This window comes from Salminus brasiliensis, unplaced genomic scaffold (assembly GCF_030463535.1).
Source record: "Salminus brasiliensis unplaced genomic scaffold, fSalBra1.hap2 scaffold_77, whole genome shotgun sequence".
Lineage (NCBI taxonomy): Eukaryota > Metazoa > Chordata > Actinopteri > Characiformes > Bryconidae > Salminus > Salminus brasiliensis.
In genome coordinates this window covers 10,001-28,590 of record NW_027326706.1, presented here as the reverse complement: position 1 = coordinate 28,590, position 18,590 = coordinate 10,001, and the positions used below count along the sequence as shown (strand labels likewise).

The 18,590-nt window shown below is 45.6% G+C and overlaps 2 protein-coding genes across 2 annotated transcripts; one reads left to right on the top strand and one right to left on the bottom strand.

The window, feature by feature from the left end:
* Positions 1-10,763: 10,763 nt before the first annotated feature.
* LOC140548960 (4-galactosyl-N-acetylglucosaminide 3-alpha-L-fucosyltransferase 9-like) lies at positions 10,764-15,882 on the bottom strand. Its single transcript, XM_072672129.1, has 2 exons — positions 13,072-15,882; positions 10,764-12,130 (listed from the first exon to the last, which is right to left on the bottom strand). The coding sequence occupies exon 2, from the start codon at positions 12,120-12,122 to the stop codon at positions 10,941-10,943; it is 1,182 nt and encodes a 393-aa protein (XP_072528230.1). The 5' UTR covers positions 12,123-12,130; positions 13,072-15,882; the 3' UTR covers positions 10,764-10,940.
* Positions 14,895-15,980, top strand: LOC140548961 (4-galactosyl-N-acetylglucosaminide 3-alpha-L-fucosyltransferase 9-like). Its single transcript, XM_072672130.1, has one exon. The coding sequence runs from the start codon at positions 14,895-14,897 to the stop codon at positions 15,978-15,980; it is 1,086 nt and encodes a 361-aa protein (XP_072528231.1).
* The last annotated feature ends 2,610 nt before the right edge of the window (positions 15,981-18,590 follow it).

Sequence of the window (18,590 nt, the reverse complement as noted above, 5' to 3'; positions counted from 1 at the left end):
CTGGTACAGAAGCTCAACCTAAACACACACACCAGCAGTCTGATTTGCAACAATAAGGTTACAAAGGTCTTAAGAGAGTTCACTGGTTGTATCCATCATGAGATGTTTCTTGTGTGGCTCCTTGGTAATGATTTTATAGGCCAGTTTTAACACATATATAAATATTTATATATATTTATAATACAGAATTTCTTACATGTTGAAACACTACATCAGAGCAGGGGAAACACACATGAAATCCAGCAAGAAACATTAACACAAAGCAGGAGTGTGCAGAAAAAAGGAGCAGTGCTGAGGAAGCGATCACTGTAACTCTAATCAGTTGAACTGCGTCCAGCGCAGATCTTACAGAACGTTTGTGTGAAAGATTTTAAAGTAAATCATTACTGTCTGAATTCTGTCTGCTGTTTCCTGCAGCAGAGCCCTCTGCAGTGTTCTATGTAGAGTGATCAATATAGTAATTAGTGAATGAGTGGACAGATGGGCTTTCCAGTGGACCGAGGTTTACAAACGTGACTGGATCAGTTTTGTGAATCTTTACCATCAGTCTCTTAAAAGCAGTAAATAACTGTCATGATCCACTGGGTCAGACAATGAGGGAGAACACTCGCAGGGGATGGACCAAAGCGAGAGAGTTTATTAACTCAAACAGGGCAGAAAACAATGAAAAAGCAGCAACAGATTAACAGGGTATAAACAAAAGACAAACGTGACAAACTGGGCAAAGAAAAGAGCACACCTGTGGCTGGTGAGGGACGAGGGCTTCTGTGACTTACTGGACCTCCGGAGCTGAGGGATCCGCTGCCGAACCCAAACAACAGAACCGAGACAGTGACCGGGCTAGCTTACCAGAACCCAAACAGAACCGATACAGTGACAGGGCTAGCTTACCAGAACCCAAACAGAACTGATACAGTGAACGGGGGTCCCCTTGCCTCTGCAGGCCCTGGTTTCCTCCGGGGTGACCACGTCCCGGGACCCGGGGCCCCACAGGCTTAGCTGGAAAACATGAAACAAGACTGGGGTGAAAACATGAACACGACTGAAAACCAGAACTCAAACAAACAAAGACCACTACCACGTAACTTGTGTGGGGTATAGAAGTCTGTGGCTTGAGTCCACTGCGGACCCCCCTGGGGGCCGATGATGATCCGTGCCCCAGGAAGGTGCCATCCTGGGGGCCTCGGGCTCTATAACTGACGCGGTGGGCGTCATCGCAGGAACCGACGTGGAGGGCACGGTCTTCGAGGGGCCGACATAGCCGTCGAAGGGGGCGACGTGGAGGGCGCCGTCTTCGAGGGTACCGGTGCAGCAACCCCCGCTTTCGCTGGACCTTGGGCAGCTGGTACCGCTTGCTTTGGGGCAGTCCTGGGTACCACCGCCAGACCAGACCTTGAACCTGGGACAGCTGGCCCTGCTTGCCCGACAGGGGGCGCAGAAGCCACTGCCCAGACACAAACAGAGGCGGACGGGGCCGCCGACGTGGCTTGAAAGGAGGATGGGGCCACCTCCTTGGCTTGACTGTCGGGCTGGGCCGCTTCCTTGACCGGTAAGGGCGTGCTGGGCGCCGCCTTGATGTGATCCGGGGCCGCGAGCGCCGCCTTGACGTGATCCGGGGCCAAGAGCGCCGCCTTGACGTGATCCGGGGCCGCGAGCGCCGCCTTGACGTGATCCGGGGCCAAGAGCGCCGCCTTGACGTGATCCGGGGCCGCGAGTGCCGCCTTGACGTGATCCGGGGAGCTGGGCACAGCCACCATAGCAGAGACCCTAGGTGTAGGCCTAGGGCCATGCACCTCGTAAGCAAATGTCGGGTTGAGGTGGCACATACCCACCTCCATGGGCTCGCTGACAGGTACCGCAGACCACGACGCCAACGACTCTGGACCCGTAAATCCACCCGGACCGGTCTGCCTTCCAGGCCCGGCAGCTAAACCCCCAGCTCTCTGTGACATGGTGGGGGTAGGGCGACCTGGGAGCTGGTCGAGCCTGATAGCGAGCGTTATGAGCTCATCCAGCTCAAGCGGCTCGATGCTGTCTAGAGCGCCCACTTTCCTATTTATGTCTACCCTTCTTATATTCTACATGTTTTAATGATTACTATTTTATTTATTCCTCTTATTGCTCTTTGGGTGTTCCACATGTGATGCAAATGACAATAAAGTCCCCTTAAATCCTTGAATTCAGCCTGCTGCCATCAGGGGTCCCAGAACCAGACTGAGGGACAGCTCGGCCCACCAGGCGGTCAGGATGCTCAACTCTCTCCCTGCCCCACCTCCCCTTTCCCTTTCACCCCTTTAACACACAGACTCTGGATCCTGCACACCAATAACACACACACACACACACACACACACTCACACTCAGCACTCTGAACTCTGCAGCATCTAGAACTGGCTATACACACACAGCACTTTAAGAGTGGATCAGCTCCAGTCTGCACTGCTGTTTATACCTGCTGCATATGTCACTTACTGTTCTGTCATTTCAGGGAGCTCTACATGTACTTTATTCAGACACATTGCTGCATATGCCACTTTACTTCTGATCTCAATGTCATAATCAACTTTCTGTCTGTTTATTTATACAAACACTTGTTATTTAATGTTTAATGCTTATTTAAATGTTTGTTGTTTATTGTTGCATCGTGGGTCTGAGAGCAACGCAATTCAAATCCTGGTTATGTTCTGTACATATTCACTGAACTTTTAGTTTGATTTGAACTGAAACATTTTGATCCACATTCAGAGTTTACTAAAAGCTCTGTGCCTACGCCCTGCAGTCCCACAGCGCTCTAACACACAGGTCCAGGGTGAGTGCAGGGTTAGGCCTCAAACTCTCCTTAAAGCAGTGGAGGCGTTCAGTCATCTCAGTTTTAGAAGGCGTCTCGCCGTGTAATCGGAGTGACAGGGGAATGAGCTGGTTTCTGCAGGGCTTTTCTGGGACTCTGGTTCTGCAAGATTTTTAACATTTTCTGAAAGTTTCTTCAAGCTTCTGTGGTCTGTTCATCATTATCAATCTGTTTACGGCTGGTGAGCTGGGAGCGGCTCGGTTTGATTGGACTGAATACCACTGAGTGGATCAGATCAGACACTTTATTGACCTAATTTTACCCACATTTATTTTTCTGAGTGGAACTGGACTCCACTGCCTAATTAATTCAAACCAACAAATAAATCAATTGGAAAACACTGAAACAGGAGCTCACCTGACTTTAATATCTGATTCTGAACAATGATTAAAAAAGGGTCTGACCAGGGGTGCACTAACATTTGCATAGTTCTGTATTTAGGATCAATGAGAAATGAGTTATAAACACTTTTACTGGTTATGTAAAAACTGATGGACGTGATAATGTTGGTAATGGTGGGGTAATGATTGTGTAAACAGTACCACTCCCGAGTGTCAGCAGTGTTTATGTACTGCTGTGTTTGATGGTAATGATGGTAATGATGGTAATGATAAAAAGCCGACGTATTTCAGGCTCAGGGTTTTGAGGTGAATAATGGTCTGTGATGTGTGTAAATTTCTGCTTTGATCAAATAAATCTTCTTAGTTCTATTCTGTTCTGATTCTGTTCAAATGTATGCTATGCTATTAAATCTATTTGTTTCTATTCTATTGTAGTGTTTTCTATTCTGCTGTATTTTGTTCTAAAAATAAAGCTAGTCAGTCCTTCTTCTGTCCGTTTAGTCTCGTTAATGAGGAAATGTTAATGGAGACAGTGAGTCATCTCAAATCATCCACCTGCAGCCTTGACATGTCACCAACTGTTAAGAATGTGTTTCTCAATATCAGCAGATTTACTTCAGATAGTAAACAGCTCTCTGTGCCTTTCTGAACAAATAGAAAAATGCATATGTGAAGTCTGTGAAGAAAAATCTGGATACAACCCTTCAGTATTCAGTAACTACAGACTGGTTTCAGATCTGCCTTTCATTGGAAAAATCCTAGAAAAAGTTCAGACAACACAATTTATGGCTTTCTGTCTATAATAACTCTCCTGATTTTAATCAGGACTCTGACTATAGCACTGAGACAGCTCTAATTAACGTTATCAATGACATTTGTTTAAATACAGACTCAGGAAAACTGTCTGTTCTACTGCTGCTGGATCTTACAGTGTTTCTGAAACTGTGCCAGTGACCTGTGGTGTCCCCCAGGGCTCGATTCTTGGGCCTCTCTTATTTAATTTAAATTTGCTTCCTGTTGGCAAACTCATACACAACTCTCATCAGATGCTCCAAACCAGTTCAGAAGCAGGTGAAAACCAGGCCAGCTGGAGCCATCTCTGCCCTTCAGGACTGTTTCGAGTGCACTGTGTGGGACATGTTCAGGGAGGCTGCAACTGACGGCGACTCCATTAACCTGGAGGAGCATACAGCATCAGTGACCGCCTACACCAGCAAGTGCATTGATGATGTTACTGTCTTCAGGACCATCATCTCACACCCAAACCAGAAGCCGTGGATGATGTGCCGCAAGACCACCACCATCATCCTGGTGTCAAAGAAGTCCACAGTGTCCTGCCTTAATGACTACTGTCCAGTTGCACTCACTCCCATCATCATGAAGTGCTTTGAGAGGCTAGTAATGAGAAACATCAACACTCAACTGTCCCTTCACTGGACCCCCTGCAATTTACATATCATCCCAACTGCTTCCCAACGGACAATGCCATCACCACTACCCTTCATCTCTCTCTCTCTCTCTCACACCTGCAGAAGAAGGACACTTACGCCAGAATGCTGTTCATTGACTTCAGATCAGCATTCAACACCATCGTCCCACTGAAGCTAAGCCAGCTGGGCCTCAACACTTCTCTCTGTGAAGACAGTGAAGGACTGCGTAGCATGGTGTGAGCTCAACCATCTGCAGCTCAATGTCACAAAGACAAAAGAACTGATGCTGGACCTTAAGAGGGACAAGGCACTGGTGACCTCTTTGTCCACCGGGGGGGGGGGGGGGGGTACTCGGGGGGGCTGTGTGGACACTACAAATATCTGGAAGTTTACATTGATGATAAACTAGACTGGGCTAAGAACACTGAGGCCCTCTACAGGAAGGGCCAAAGTCGTCTCTGTTTTCTGAGGCACCTGAGGTCCTTCAACATCTGCCAGACTATGCTCAGGATCTTCTACGAGTCTGTGGTGGTGAGTGCTATCCTCTATGCTGTTGCATGCTGGGGCAGAAGGCTGAGACTCAACAAACTGATCAACAAGGCTAGCGATGTTGTGGACAGTGATGTTGTGGACAGTGATGTTGTGAGTGTGGGCCTGGACTCGTTGATGGCGGTGTCATTATGGATAATGGCTCCCACCCTCTCTACAACACGGTGATGAGACACAGGAGCACATTCAGACTCATTCCACCGAAATCCACCACAGAGAGCCACAGGAGGTCATTCCTACCTGTGGCCATCAAACTCTATAACCCCTCCCTCAGTGTGTGATACTGTGGTTCATCTGCGAAATTCAAATTATACAGTTTATCTGTGCAATAACTCAGAGATCGTTTTCCATATTTATTATCACAGGGGTTCACACCTGTGCCTCTGTTTTATTTCATGCCCCGCCTCTTCGTTTGGTTTCACCAGGTGCTTCCTAGCACACAGCCCCGCCTGTTCCTTAGTGTAGCCATTCCCCCTTGTTAGTTTCAGGTGTTTCTCGTTTCTCCTTGTTATAAGTACCCCTTTGTTTCAGCCTTCCCTTGTCTTGTGCATGTTTATGAGTATGTATGTTCATATCGGTGCTCAGTGTGTTGGCTTGGCCTGCCTGTTTCCAGTCTCAGTGCTTGGTGTGTTTGTTCTGTTTTGTTTTGTTTTGTTTGTTAATTGAATAACTGCGTTTACGTCCAACTCCAAGCTTCACCACACCTTGACACAGTTATTACCACTATGCCACTTACTATATTCATATCATTTATTATATGTAGTTCATTTTTTCTGTCTTTGTTTTATATTTTATTTTATAAATATAGAGTGTTTATTCTTGTTGCAACTCTAACAACTGCAATTTCACTTTACCGAGGGAAAAATACTTATTTCTGATTCTGATTTTTTATTCTGTTCTGATCTGTTAGATTCTAATCTAAGGTTAGGGAATGCAGGATAATGTGTATAATAAGTTAGTATAGGTGATCTGTTTAGGGTGGATAAACACATGCTTCATAGCCACCAATAGTATCTTTCCTTAAAACAGTCACTTACTGAAGCTCACCAGAGAGGAGAAAAATCCTCCCATCAGCAGATGATCAAATGATGGATTATCTGAAGTTATTTTCAGATTTGAAGCTTTTTATTCAAATAAAGACAGGTTTTCTGTTGTGAAATAATGTTGTGAAATAATGTTGTGAAATACTAAACTCCACCCTTGAATCATTGAATCATCACAAGCTTTAGCAAACAGGGACTGCTGGTTTTCTGCTGGCGTACCACAGGGGCGAATGTTAGCACCTTTTGTTTTTTTACTCTGCATGTCTGAACATCTAAAAGAGTTGACACACATCTACCCACTGAACAAAGCAGCAGAAATGCAGACTGGTGGGCTCAGAGAGCTGCACTACATGGCTCAACTTAGGTTTAGGGGTAGTGAAACAAAGCCGGTTTAGCTGGAAAAGGTTTCTGTACAATTTGCCTTAAAGCCACAGCACATGTACAAACCCCTGAGCTCCCCCTTCACAGTCTTCTTTTATCCATTATTATTATTTTACCCATCAGCCTTCTGTTATCTATTAAAGTCTAATGGAGGACTGTGGATATGATGTTCCTGTTGGTAAAGTCACTGTTTCATCACATAAGTGAAGATTGTTATGCTCAATTATGCTGATATGGTCAATAGCAGTGATGGTGAGAATAATGAACCTAATGAAGATGGTAATGGTAATAATAATAATAATAATAATAATAATAATGATGATGATGATGATCATAATAATAGCAGCAGTTAGATTTCATGTAAACAGTGTAGTTGGTGATAGGGGGTGGGCAGTTGGTCTGTGGCAGGTAGCAGGAGACCCTGATGGTCAAACGTCAATTGCAGTGTGACTGGACAAGTGGGCTCTCATAAACTCAGAGAAGGTAAAGAGAAGGATTAGTTCTGATTGGATGTTCTAGGTTTAGTAAGAACCCTGGCTGCAGTGTTCTAAAGCAGCTGAAGTTTACTGAGGTTCCTGCTGGAACAACCTGACAGTAGTGCATTACAGTAATCTAGCCTTGAGGTAATAAGATAAGATAAGATAGTCCTTTATTAGTCCCGCAGTGGGGAAATTCACAATAAAAGCATGTACTAGCTTTTCTGCATCCTGTAGAGAGGAGGAGTCTCTTAGTTTGGAGATGTTCCTAAGCTACATAAAGACTGTTCTACTAATATTAGCTATATGTTGCTCAAATGATAAATCTGAGTCGAATGTGACTCCAAGATTTTTAGCTGCTGGACCAGGAATAATGGAAGCATCGGCCAATTCAGACATTAAGTCAGATGGTTTATTTCTAGTGTCTAGTGTCTAGTGACCTAAACGTTTGGTAAGTACTGTTAGGAGGAAGGAAGTTATGTGACATCCAGAGTTTTACATGCTTTTGTCATGCCTGTCTTTGATTCGGTCATGCCTGATTTTCAACACAAGGTTCTGTTTGTTTCTGATCTGTCCTAGCTCCTCCTGCTCAGTGTTTTCACCTGTGCCTTGTGCCTGTCATCCCTTTGTCTCAGCCTGCTGGTGTCTGATGTACAGGTTCTTGGTTGTATGTGTTCGTGTGGGTTTGCAGTTGGTTAGTTTGGCCTGTTTTTGCCTGTTCTGTCCGTTGTCTTAAGTTTTTCAGTGTTTAGGTTAACATCCAGTTCCTGTTTCTGTGCATCCTGTCGTATCTTGTTTCATGTGTTAATCATGACCTGCAAGTATGTCCATGTCCACCTCCAAGCTCAGCAACTGTGACACCTTTACACAGTCCTCAATTTTCTGTAATCCAGATTTATCATCAGGTTTGTCTGATTGATATATAGAGCTGTGTGTCATCTGCATAACAACGGAAATTAACGGCATGTCTGCCTATAACCAGGGGTGTATCTAGACTACTTCTTGTACTGGGGCACACACAATTTAGAGTACACAGCTGTATTAAAATGTTAATAATAATAAACATACTCTCTAAAAAGAACTCTGGGATTGTTTTAGTTTTTCTGGATCAGTGAGGCCAGATACGCTGAGCGAGCTTTAATGAGAGTCTTTCTATATTGACTAAGGCTGTCCTTCCACGCAGAGTGGAACACCTCTAGTTTGGTGGTCCGCAGTTTGCGCTCTAGTTTCCGCACTGTTTGTTTTAAGGTAGGAGCTTGATCACTGGACCACAGTGCGAGCCTTTGCTGCCTCCTCATTGAAAGCTGCTACTTTGTCTAAGGTTGATGGAAGAAGGTTTTCTAGACCGTTGGTTAATCTATCTAGCTCTGTTTGGTCTGATGGAGAGTGGATTACGGAAGCTAAGTCTGGGGGGTCTTATAAATGGCAGGACTGCTTCAGGCAACAGCGGGGTGTGTACATACATGCACCAAGACTGACGATAACAGCAGATCTTTAAGTCTTTAAGTTGTGAGGTGTGACCTCCATGAGGATCAATGAGCATTGGGCACCCATGACCCTGTTTTGGTAGGTACTGACCACTGCATACTGGGAACAAGACCTGCCTGATGTTCTGGAGATGTTCTGACCCAGTCATTATCTAGACAAGACAGATCTAGCAAGCTGCCACTGTTGGGCCCTTGAGCAAGGCCCTTTACCCTCTCTGATGGGTTAACCCAACCCACAGATGGGTTAAATGCGGAGGACACATTTCGCTGTACAGTGACAAATACGTGCACCTTTACCTTCACCTTTACCTTTACCTTTACATCACAGTCTGGTTCTTGTAAAAGTGTCTCAGATTCTTACGCTTGACCCTTTTTCATCACCTTCAGGAACTGACTGTTCACTCACTGACTGATAGATCCACCCCTGACAGGAGCCACTGTTATTTAGTTTAAGACTGTGTTCTGTGTTTTTGTTACTTGTCATACGTGTTGCTCTCACCAAGACAAATTCCTTGTATGTGTAACATACTTGGTGAAATAAAGAGATTCTGATTCTAATTCTGATTACCTTACCTGGCAGTGGTTCTACTGTTATTCTAATGGAAAATAGGTGTATGAACAGGTTTAACCGTAAGTTAGAGATTACATCAAAAATCTAGACCATCTGGTTGTTCTAGAGGACAGGGCAGGGACAGCTCTTTGTGAGAGGTTGTATGTGAAGAAGGCTTTAACCAAACAAAGAGGACATTTCTGTACACGACCTTTACCTTTACTAAAGAATGGGAGTGTAGAGCACAGGTGTGTAACTACGCAGCTACTTCTGACTCAGGTATGTTAACAGGCTAGCCTTGCCCGAACATCTTAATACAGCTTACTTTCCTCCTTATTTTCCTCCAAAATAGATGCCAGAGACATCCAGCGTGTTTCTGCAGAGCACCATCGGTTTTATTGTATGAGTGAAAACTCCTGTCTAACATTATCCTGTTCTGATAAAGAACAAATCTTTCTTTGAGTGTCAACTAACAGGACATCAGATACTTCACTGCAGATGCAAATGAGGATATACTTGTATATAGTTTAATTATATGTGTGTATTTATAGTGCACTTAATACAGTGTATATTAATAGTGTGTGTGGTGTAATAAATGTAATGTCTGCAAAACAGTATATTAATTTAATATATAGTGTCATGGCGTGTTAGGCCAGACCAAGATGGGATGAACACTCGCAGAGATGGTGGCAAAGCAAGCAGATTTATTAACAAAACCAGAAAGAAGCAAGTGAGGCAGAACAACCAGCAAACAGAGCAATGGTGATCAAACAAACCAAACATGACAAACCAAACGGCCAACAACACAAAACCTGGGACTGGGGGGAGTCGTGAGCAGAGCGGGGGTAAAGGGGAGACTAACCGGGAAGAAACCAAAAGGGGACTAGAACAAAACCCTACAGGCAGCGGCTGGGCGTGAGAGGGGGATAAAGTAAACGTAACGCTGAGCAGCGCTCAATAACAAAACGAGGGGAGCTGGGGAACCAGCCGCTAGACCAAACAGCAGGGCCCACCAAACCTGAACTGCAGCGCTCTGCTGCGAGCGTGGGTCGCCTTGCTGGGGCATGAGAGACCTCAGTATCTGGACCGGAAGTGACCGAGTCTCGCTTGGGGAAAACCTGCTCCTAAACGAGGGTGAATCGCCTGAGCTGACCTAGACACCCCTGAGACCAAAGAGGAACCGCAGGGCTTCCTGAAGGCTCCAATCAGTTACATTCTCGGCAACGAATGGTGGTGTCGAGGCTCCTTAAGTCCAAACCACACATGAACTCAAATGAACAGAACCAAACACACATGAACATAAATAAACTTGAAGTCCTTATTTGAGGCCTGGGGGAGGGTGCGATAATGAAGGCCTGACATATAGTAATAATAATTTTCCAGTAATCAATATGATATAATCAATAATCATAACAAATTGTGTTTTAAGAAAAAAGTCAATTTTTGGAAGATATAATAAACAGTATGTTTAATAAAGAACAAAAAATATATATATATATATATATATATATTTTTCATTCTATTAATCCTCCTTTGTTCTGAGGACGATGTACAGCAATGCAGCAACTTCCTTCATTATTTAGAAGTATATACATGCAACCAACCCCCCATCCATCCCCCCATCCATCCATCCCCCCATCCCCCCATCCATCCATCCATCCATCCAAAAATGCCTGGGTATTTTACAGATGTTTTACAGACAGTTTTTTGGGTATTTTACAGTATTTTAGTGTGGAAATATTTTCCAATCAACGTTTGTAGACTTTACAGTTTAAGTGTAATTATCTGGGTGATGTCATTTTCTACCAGATCTCAGCGATATACAGACGTAGGAACTAATCGGAGTACCATGCGTTAACATCTTTGAATACTCTGTAGTTCATCCCGTTCGATCTTAAATATTCACAAGTGCGACATGCGTGCTCTTCAGCGAGGCCAAGCTTGGCAACAAAGTACTTTCTCCAGTGGAAGTGCTCTTCATACAGCGCCTGGTTCTTGTCCAGGTGTATGAGGTAATCTGCTAGTTCTTTAGGGGTGCTAAAATCATTTATGTGGATGAAGGAATGGGCCGGCAGGTACTCCTCATAGTTCGACCTGGGAGGGCCGATAACCACAGGAACCGTGCCCAGAGTCAGCGGGTTGTAGACCTTCTCGGTGATGTAGTCTTTATAGATGGAGTTCTCAAACGACAGGTAGAACTTGCAGCTGGAGATAATCTTGAAGTAGTCGTCTCCGCTCACCTTCCGTCCGAAGTGTTGACCGTAACCCTCCACTTTGATGTGTTGACTGAATTCATTGAAGTAGCCCACTCTCCAGAGCTTGTCCTCCCAGTGGCTGACGATCCAGCAGACCAGCTTGTCTTTTTGAGGGATTTTAAAAGACGTTCTCTCCTCTTCAGTAGCTTTCATGACCCGTCCATACGGCACCCAGATGTCCGCGTCTCTCTTATAGTTTGATGTCAAATTGAACAGGTCTTCTCCTCCAGCCAGCTTGGGTGTCCAGCCTGGTGACTCACTGTTCATCCACACCCACCTCTGCTCTGGAGGTCGTGGTAATTTCCTCAGGTTTTCCATGTCGTTGAAGATGTCCCTCACGTGGAACAGGACAGCGTCTGCTTTGTCGTACTGACCCCTGTCTTCTGTTATATGACAATTTTTAATGTTGTACAGTGCCTCGCAGGAATCCATGGAAAACCGCTCTCCGAAAGGCCACAACCAGACGAGGATCAGGATATCCGGTGCGCGGTCACTCATGGGTACATGCTTTTTCTGTTGGGGTGCTGGGGCCGGCGCTGTCGGCTGGACAGATTTCTCTACGGTAGAGCAGTTCAGAATTTGGGCTTGGTTCTCCTTGGTGAGAATATCGAGGCACGCCTCTGTGCAGACGTCGTGTGTGGTCCACTTGGCATCAGGGTAGGGTAGGATGTTCATGGGTTGTTTATAGTAAACGTAGATCATCGCCCCAAAGCACAGCAACAGAATGCAGGCTATGAGGATGTGTTTGGAGGGCAACATCATTTCTTAGCCTTAATGGAAGAAAGAAAGAAAGAAAGAAAGAAAGAAAGAAATGAGACACATGAGGATTTCCACAAACACGACTGGAGTTTGGAGTTTGGAGTTTTTTGCTGTAATGAAGCTGGGTATGATCTGAGGAGTTACCTATGATGTTAGCGATGGAGAGAATTATGTTATCTGTGAAATCTGTACCACTTCTGTAACTGTGCTGGTTATCTGTAAAGCTGTGTGTGGGGTTGGAGATAGCTGAGGAATGTGCCAGTAAACTTAGTGGCTAAGTGTTTACAGTGGAACCAGCATCAAACAGCCTGTCTGGTTCTGCAACTGATCTGAATCCCCCTTGAAGTAAATCTACATATATTTCTGGTCCTCTTCCCTCTCTCAGTTTAATCACTAAGACTAAATTCTAATCGCCGGATCATTCTGATTTGACTGATTTTAGCGATTATTGTCTTAATTCATTTTGTTGCTGTTTTTAGGCAAAAGCTGAGGAGGCTGGGTTTGTCTGCTTATTTTAACAGCGAGACCACAGCGAGACTAACACACCTAGAATCAGTACAGAGTTCTCCTCTCTTTTGATCTGTTCACTTTTTTAGATTTTTGTTATTATTATTATTATTATTAATAACACTCTACTGAGTGAGTTCAGCCACTTTAAGGTGTATAATCTCCACAGAAAAGCGCCGACCAATAGAATGGTGTGTAAATAAAGATACTGCTCACAGAGAGAGTGAAAATTTGAACACGCAACCCCAGAACCCTGACGCTGCTGCACCACTGTGTCGCCCTCAGAGCCCTCAGAGACAATGTACTGCTTCAGATTCAGGATTAGAAAAGGTACAGTTCAAGTTTAAACTGGTAATGACCTGAGAATGACGCCGGCTTTGTGTAAATACATGAATAAATAAATGAGCAGAGCTTCTCTAACGCAGAGCAGTGATGGTAAACTCACCTGCAGCTCCTATAGAAACACCTGGGCAGGTCAGGACAGCGCAGGACGAGGCTCTGAGCTCCTCCCCGTCTTTCAGGAGTTCTAAACTGAGGGCAGTTAAACAGGTGTCTAAAAAAGGAGAATGTGGAGGAGGGAGGGGTTTTCTTACGTTTCCCTTTAAAACGGAACAAACCAGATAAACCAGATGATTTAACAGTCCATTGCAGTGGGCCGGAGGAAGTGACTCCAATTCAAATTCCATTCAAATCTATTTGCATTGCACTTTTTACAAAGCAGCACAAAGAGTCAGTAAGAGGACATTAGATCAACACGTCATAAAAACCCCAACCCCAAAATCCCAAACCCCAAACCAGGACGTAAAGATGGGGCTGCGTCTACTGAACCAGATGGGAGATATTGAGGGTCCATGAGAGATCCTCAGAGAAGCTGGAGACACGCTTGGTCTCCTCTACCGTGATTTGATGGTCGATTGTGTGTCACAAATATGACTAAGCCAAGCGATCCGTCCAAAACGTTCAGCAAAGTTTCCTAGTGTCCAGATAAGGACTCTATAGCCTTAGCACAATCTGACCCAGGAGAGCCACTAACGCTTCCTTGAACTTCACAGCTTGACCTGAGGGCAGACTGTGGCCTTTTCCAGACTGGTCCATTCAAACTGCAACAGGTCGACTTTAATCCAGATACATCTCAGTGATGATTTCAGTAGACAGGATTCACCTGACCACAATTTGGTGTTCCAGAGCAAAAGGTCTGAATGCTTTCTGAAAGTGCTGAGTTGGGAAATCTATTCTTTATAGGTGTTGAACACACGTCCGGCCCTTTCTCGAACTGCAGGATGTGCTGCATCTTTCTCAAGAGAGCAAACAGTACAGCTTTGGCCAGTTAAGATCAGCCAGGAAGCCGCTCGTTCATTTAAGCACAAATATTAGCTTTGCTGTTGTTATCGTGTGTGTTGTCACCTGTGGGTTTGGCCGCTCATGGGCTCTGCTGTAGCAGAAGAAGCACTTAAGCAGTGAAATGGATCTGTGAGTTTCACGATTCGTAACACGACTATTGCCATTTTTTAAAGGTGATTTCATTTTTTCTAAAATGGTTCTAGAGTTCCATATAGCACCAACACGTGTTCTGCTAAGGAGTTAAACTGGACCCATTTTTCTAGGTGTGCATGATGAAGTGATGCCAGATCCACCTGCAGGAGATGAATCGACTGACCGTTCGTTCACACACTCGAACGCATTTAAAGTCTAATGTCAACAAGTCATCTGAGGGCCATGGGCAAACACTCTTGACTGCACCTTGCCTTTCTGTGTGTGTGAGAAAAGAGAGAGAGAGAGAGAGAGAGAGAGAGAGACTTGGCCTCAGGAGTGAACGACTGGTTGGTGAATATGCCAACGTGTCTCTTTCCCTCTAGACTCCGGCACCATTTGATAGGAAACCTCTACCAGGCTGTTCTCTGAGCCGTGGACTCTGAAGAAGGGATGCTCTGAGACTCTGGAGATTATGCAGAGGTGAGTCCATCAACATTACTGTGCTTTTTCCACACTCTTAATATTCAGTCTAGGTTCCTTACTGTAACAGTGTCTCCTGACCAGAGTTTAGAACCTAATCTAGAACAGTGTGGTAGATTTATAGTGGATACTGGATAATGGGGTGAAGTACCGTGGGCTGAATGTGGTAAAAGTCTGCTTTTGTGATTCAAAATCAGTTCCTACAGGACTGTCTTAGTAGTGTTGTGAGAGTTTGCAGGTCGGGAGGGTTATCGCTGTGCAGAGCTGTGAAATAATTGATGCTTTATTGTCTGTTTCTCTGAAGAAAACGGAAAGATGTCCAAAACTTCACTGAAACACCTTCATCACGTCCTCACAGTCTTCATCGCACTGCTGTGTTTAGGAGGGGTTTTCTATGTGTACCTTCTCTCCGTTGCTGACGTCACCTGGACGAAGGAGGACTTTAGCCTTTCACAAACCTCAAAAACAACAAATGCCGATCATCTGAGCAAAAGAGATGACAGAGACACCATTGTATTAATCTGGGCGTGGCCTTTTGGACACCAGTTTAAACTGAGATCTTGCAGCTCAATGTACAACATCCCAGGCTGCTATTTAACAGATGACCGAGGTCTTTATGATGAAGCACATGGTGTGATGTTCCACCACAAAGAAATTCAGAGTAACCTGTTCGACCTGCTGAGAATGCCACGACCTCCATGGCAGAAATGGGTGTGGATGAACATGGAGTCTCCAGCCAACTCCCTGAGACTGCGTGGTCCAGATGATTTATTCAATCTGACCTCAAACTATCGCAGAGATTCGGATGTTTGGATGCCTTACGGGAGGATTGTTGAGGCATCTAATGATGAGAAAGCCTTTAACCTCCCAGAGAAGGATAAATTAGTCTGCTGGATCGTTAACAACTGGAAAGAGAACTTCTGGAGAGTGAAATACTTTCAGGAATTATACAAATATATCAAAGTAGACACTTACGGTGGACACTTCAGCAGGAACCTCAGTTACTGGGATTATTTTAAGACACTATCCAGCTGCAAGTTCTACCTAGCGTTTGAGAACTCCGTCCATAAAGACTACATCACAGAGAAGCTCTTCAACCCACTGATGTATGGGACGGTTCCTGTGGTTCTCGGTCCTCCCAGGGAGAACTACGAGGAGTTAATTCCAGCAGATTCCTTCATCCATGTGAATGACTTCAAAACAGCTAAAGAACTGGCAGAACATCTCAAACTTCTGGACCAGAACCAGGAGATGTATGAGCAGTACTTCACCTGGAGGAAGCACTTTGTTGCGAAGAATTCAGACTTTGGTTTAGAGCACGCCTGTCGAATCTGTGACCACATCCGACGCCACAAAGAATACAGAGTGTTCAAACACCTCAACACATGGTACTGGAGCTAGCTACCCAGATCACATCAGAGAAAACCCTTCTGTAGCCTGACTTACCTCCAAATCCTAATGACTTTAGTTAGCATGGAAAACCAGCTTAGCCAAACACACAGGAGGTGGTGGGTCGAAAACATGATATATTGAGAACATTTGGATTATTTAGTAAATAACACTTTTTAAAATCACCTCACATTTGATTCATTTCTTCATTTTAACTTTTTATATTAAAACTGGTTTCATATCAAGGTAATATTTAGTACTCTGTGTGTATTAACAGAAATATGCTGTTTGGCTAGGCGTACTGTTAGAAACCATAAAAACTAAAAGATCTGTTTTCTGGTGAAGCGGGTTAGAAAGAAGGGTGCAGATGCAGAGGAGTTTCTCAGAACAGTTAGAAATCAGCCGTTTCACTGTCCACTGCACCATTCACAAGTGGAACAGCTGACCAGATCAACTCAACAGGCTTTATTGTCATTTCAGCTACATTCACAGTGAGTTCACAGTGACGCCAAACAGCGTTCCTCCAGAACCAACAACACACAACACCAGACCGACCGACACAGTGCAGACAGACCGACCGACACAGAGCAGACAGACAGACCGACACAGTGCAGACAGACAGACCGACCAACACAGAGCAGACAGACAGACCGACACAGTGCAGACAGACCGACCAACACAGTGCAGACAGACAGAACACCACAGTGCAGACAGACCGACCAACACAGAGCAGACAGACAGACCGACCAACACAGAGCAGACAGACAGACCGACCAACACAGAGCAGACAGACAGAACACCACAGTGCAGACAGACCGACCAACACAGAGCAGACAGACAGACAGAACACCACAGTGCAGACAGACAGACAGACCACCATAGTGCAGACAGACAGACAGACCACCATAGTGCAGACAGACAGACCGAACACCACAGTGCAGACAGACCGACCACCACAGTGCAGACAGACCGACCACCACAGTGCAGACAGACCGACCGACACAGTGCAGACAGACCGACCGACACAGAGCAGACAGACCGACCGACACAGAGCAGACAGACAGACCGACCGACACAGAGCAGACAGACAGACCGACCAACACAGAGCAGACAGACAGAACACCACAGTGCAGACAGACCGACCAACACAGAGCAGACAGACAGACCGACCAACACAGAGCAGACAGACAGACCGACCGACACAGAGCAGACAGACCGACCGACACAGTGCAGACAGACCGACCGACACAGTGCAGACAGACAGAACACCACAGTGCAGACAGACAGACCAACACAGAGCAGACAGACAGACCAACACAGAGCAGACAGACAGAACACCACAGTGCAGACAGACAGACAGAACACCACAGTGCAGACAGACAGACAGACCACCATAGTGCAGACAGACAGACCGAACACCACAGTGCAGACAGACCGACCACCACAGTGCAGACAGACCGACCGACCAACACAGAGCAGACAGACAGACCAGACCAACATAGAGCAGACAGACAGACCAGACAGAACACCACAGTGCAGACAGACAGACCAGACCAACATAGAGCAGACAGACCAACCAGACAGAACACCACAGTGCAGACAGACAGACCAACACGGAGCAGACAGACAGACCACCACAGTGCAGACAGACAGACAGACCGACCAACACAGAGCAGACAGACAGACAGACCAACACAGAGCAGACAGACAGAACACCACAGTGCAGACAGACAGACAGAACACCACAGTGCAGAAAGACAGACAGACCACCATAGTGCAGACAGACAGACCGACCACCACAGTGCAGACAGACCGACCACCACAGTGCAGACAGACCGACCGACCAACACAGAGCAGACAGACAGACCAGACCAACACAGAGCAGACAGACCAACCAGACAGAACACCACAGTGCAGACAGACTGACCACCACAGTGCAGACAGACAGACCAGACCAACATAGAGCAGACAGACAGACCAGACAGAACACCACAGTGCAGACAGACAGACCAACACGGAGCAGACAGACAGACCACCACAGTGCAGACAGACAGACCGACCAACACAGAGCAGACAGACAGACCGACCACCACAGTGCAGACAGACAGACCGACCAACACAGAGCAGACAGACAGACCGACCAACACAGAGCACAGACAGACCAGACCAACATAGAGCAGACAGACCAACCAGACAGAACACCACAGTGCAGACAGACAGACCAACACGGAGCAGACAGACTGACCACCACAGTGCAGACAGACAGACTGACCAACACAGAGCAGACAGACAGAACGTACAACACAGTGGTACCAACACAAGAAGAAGAGTAAAGTACAGTTCCACTGTAACCTCAAACATCTGAAAAGCTCACCTGAAGAACACAGAGGTTCCAGTAAACCCAGTCTCTCCCAGCCGAGCTTCAGACTTTACAGACTTTACAGACGCCCTCTGCTTAAACACGAGATTACAGTGAAATGTAGTTTGACTTCCAAATAACCCAACTGTCCTTCATCAGCTTAGTATCTAGAACCTGGGAGACATTTCCAAACAATGTCACAAGTCTCACCACAACGTAACTTTGATGATGATGATGATAATGATCAGCATCCTGAAGCAAAA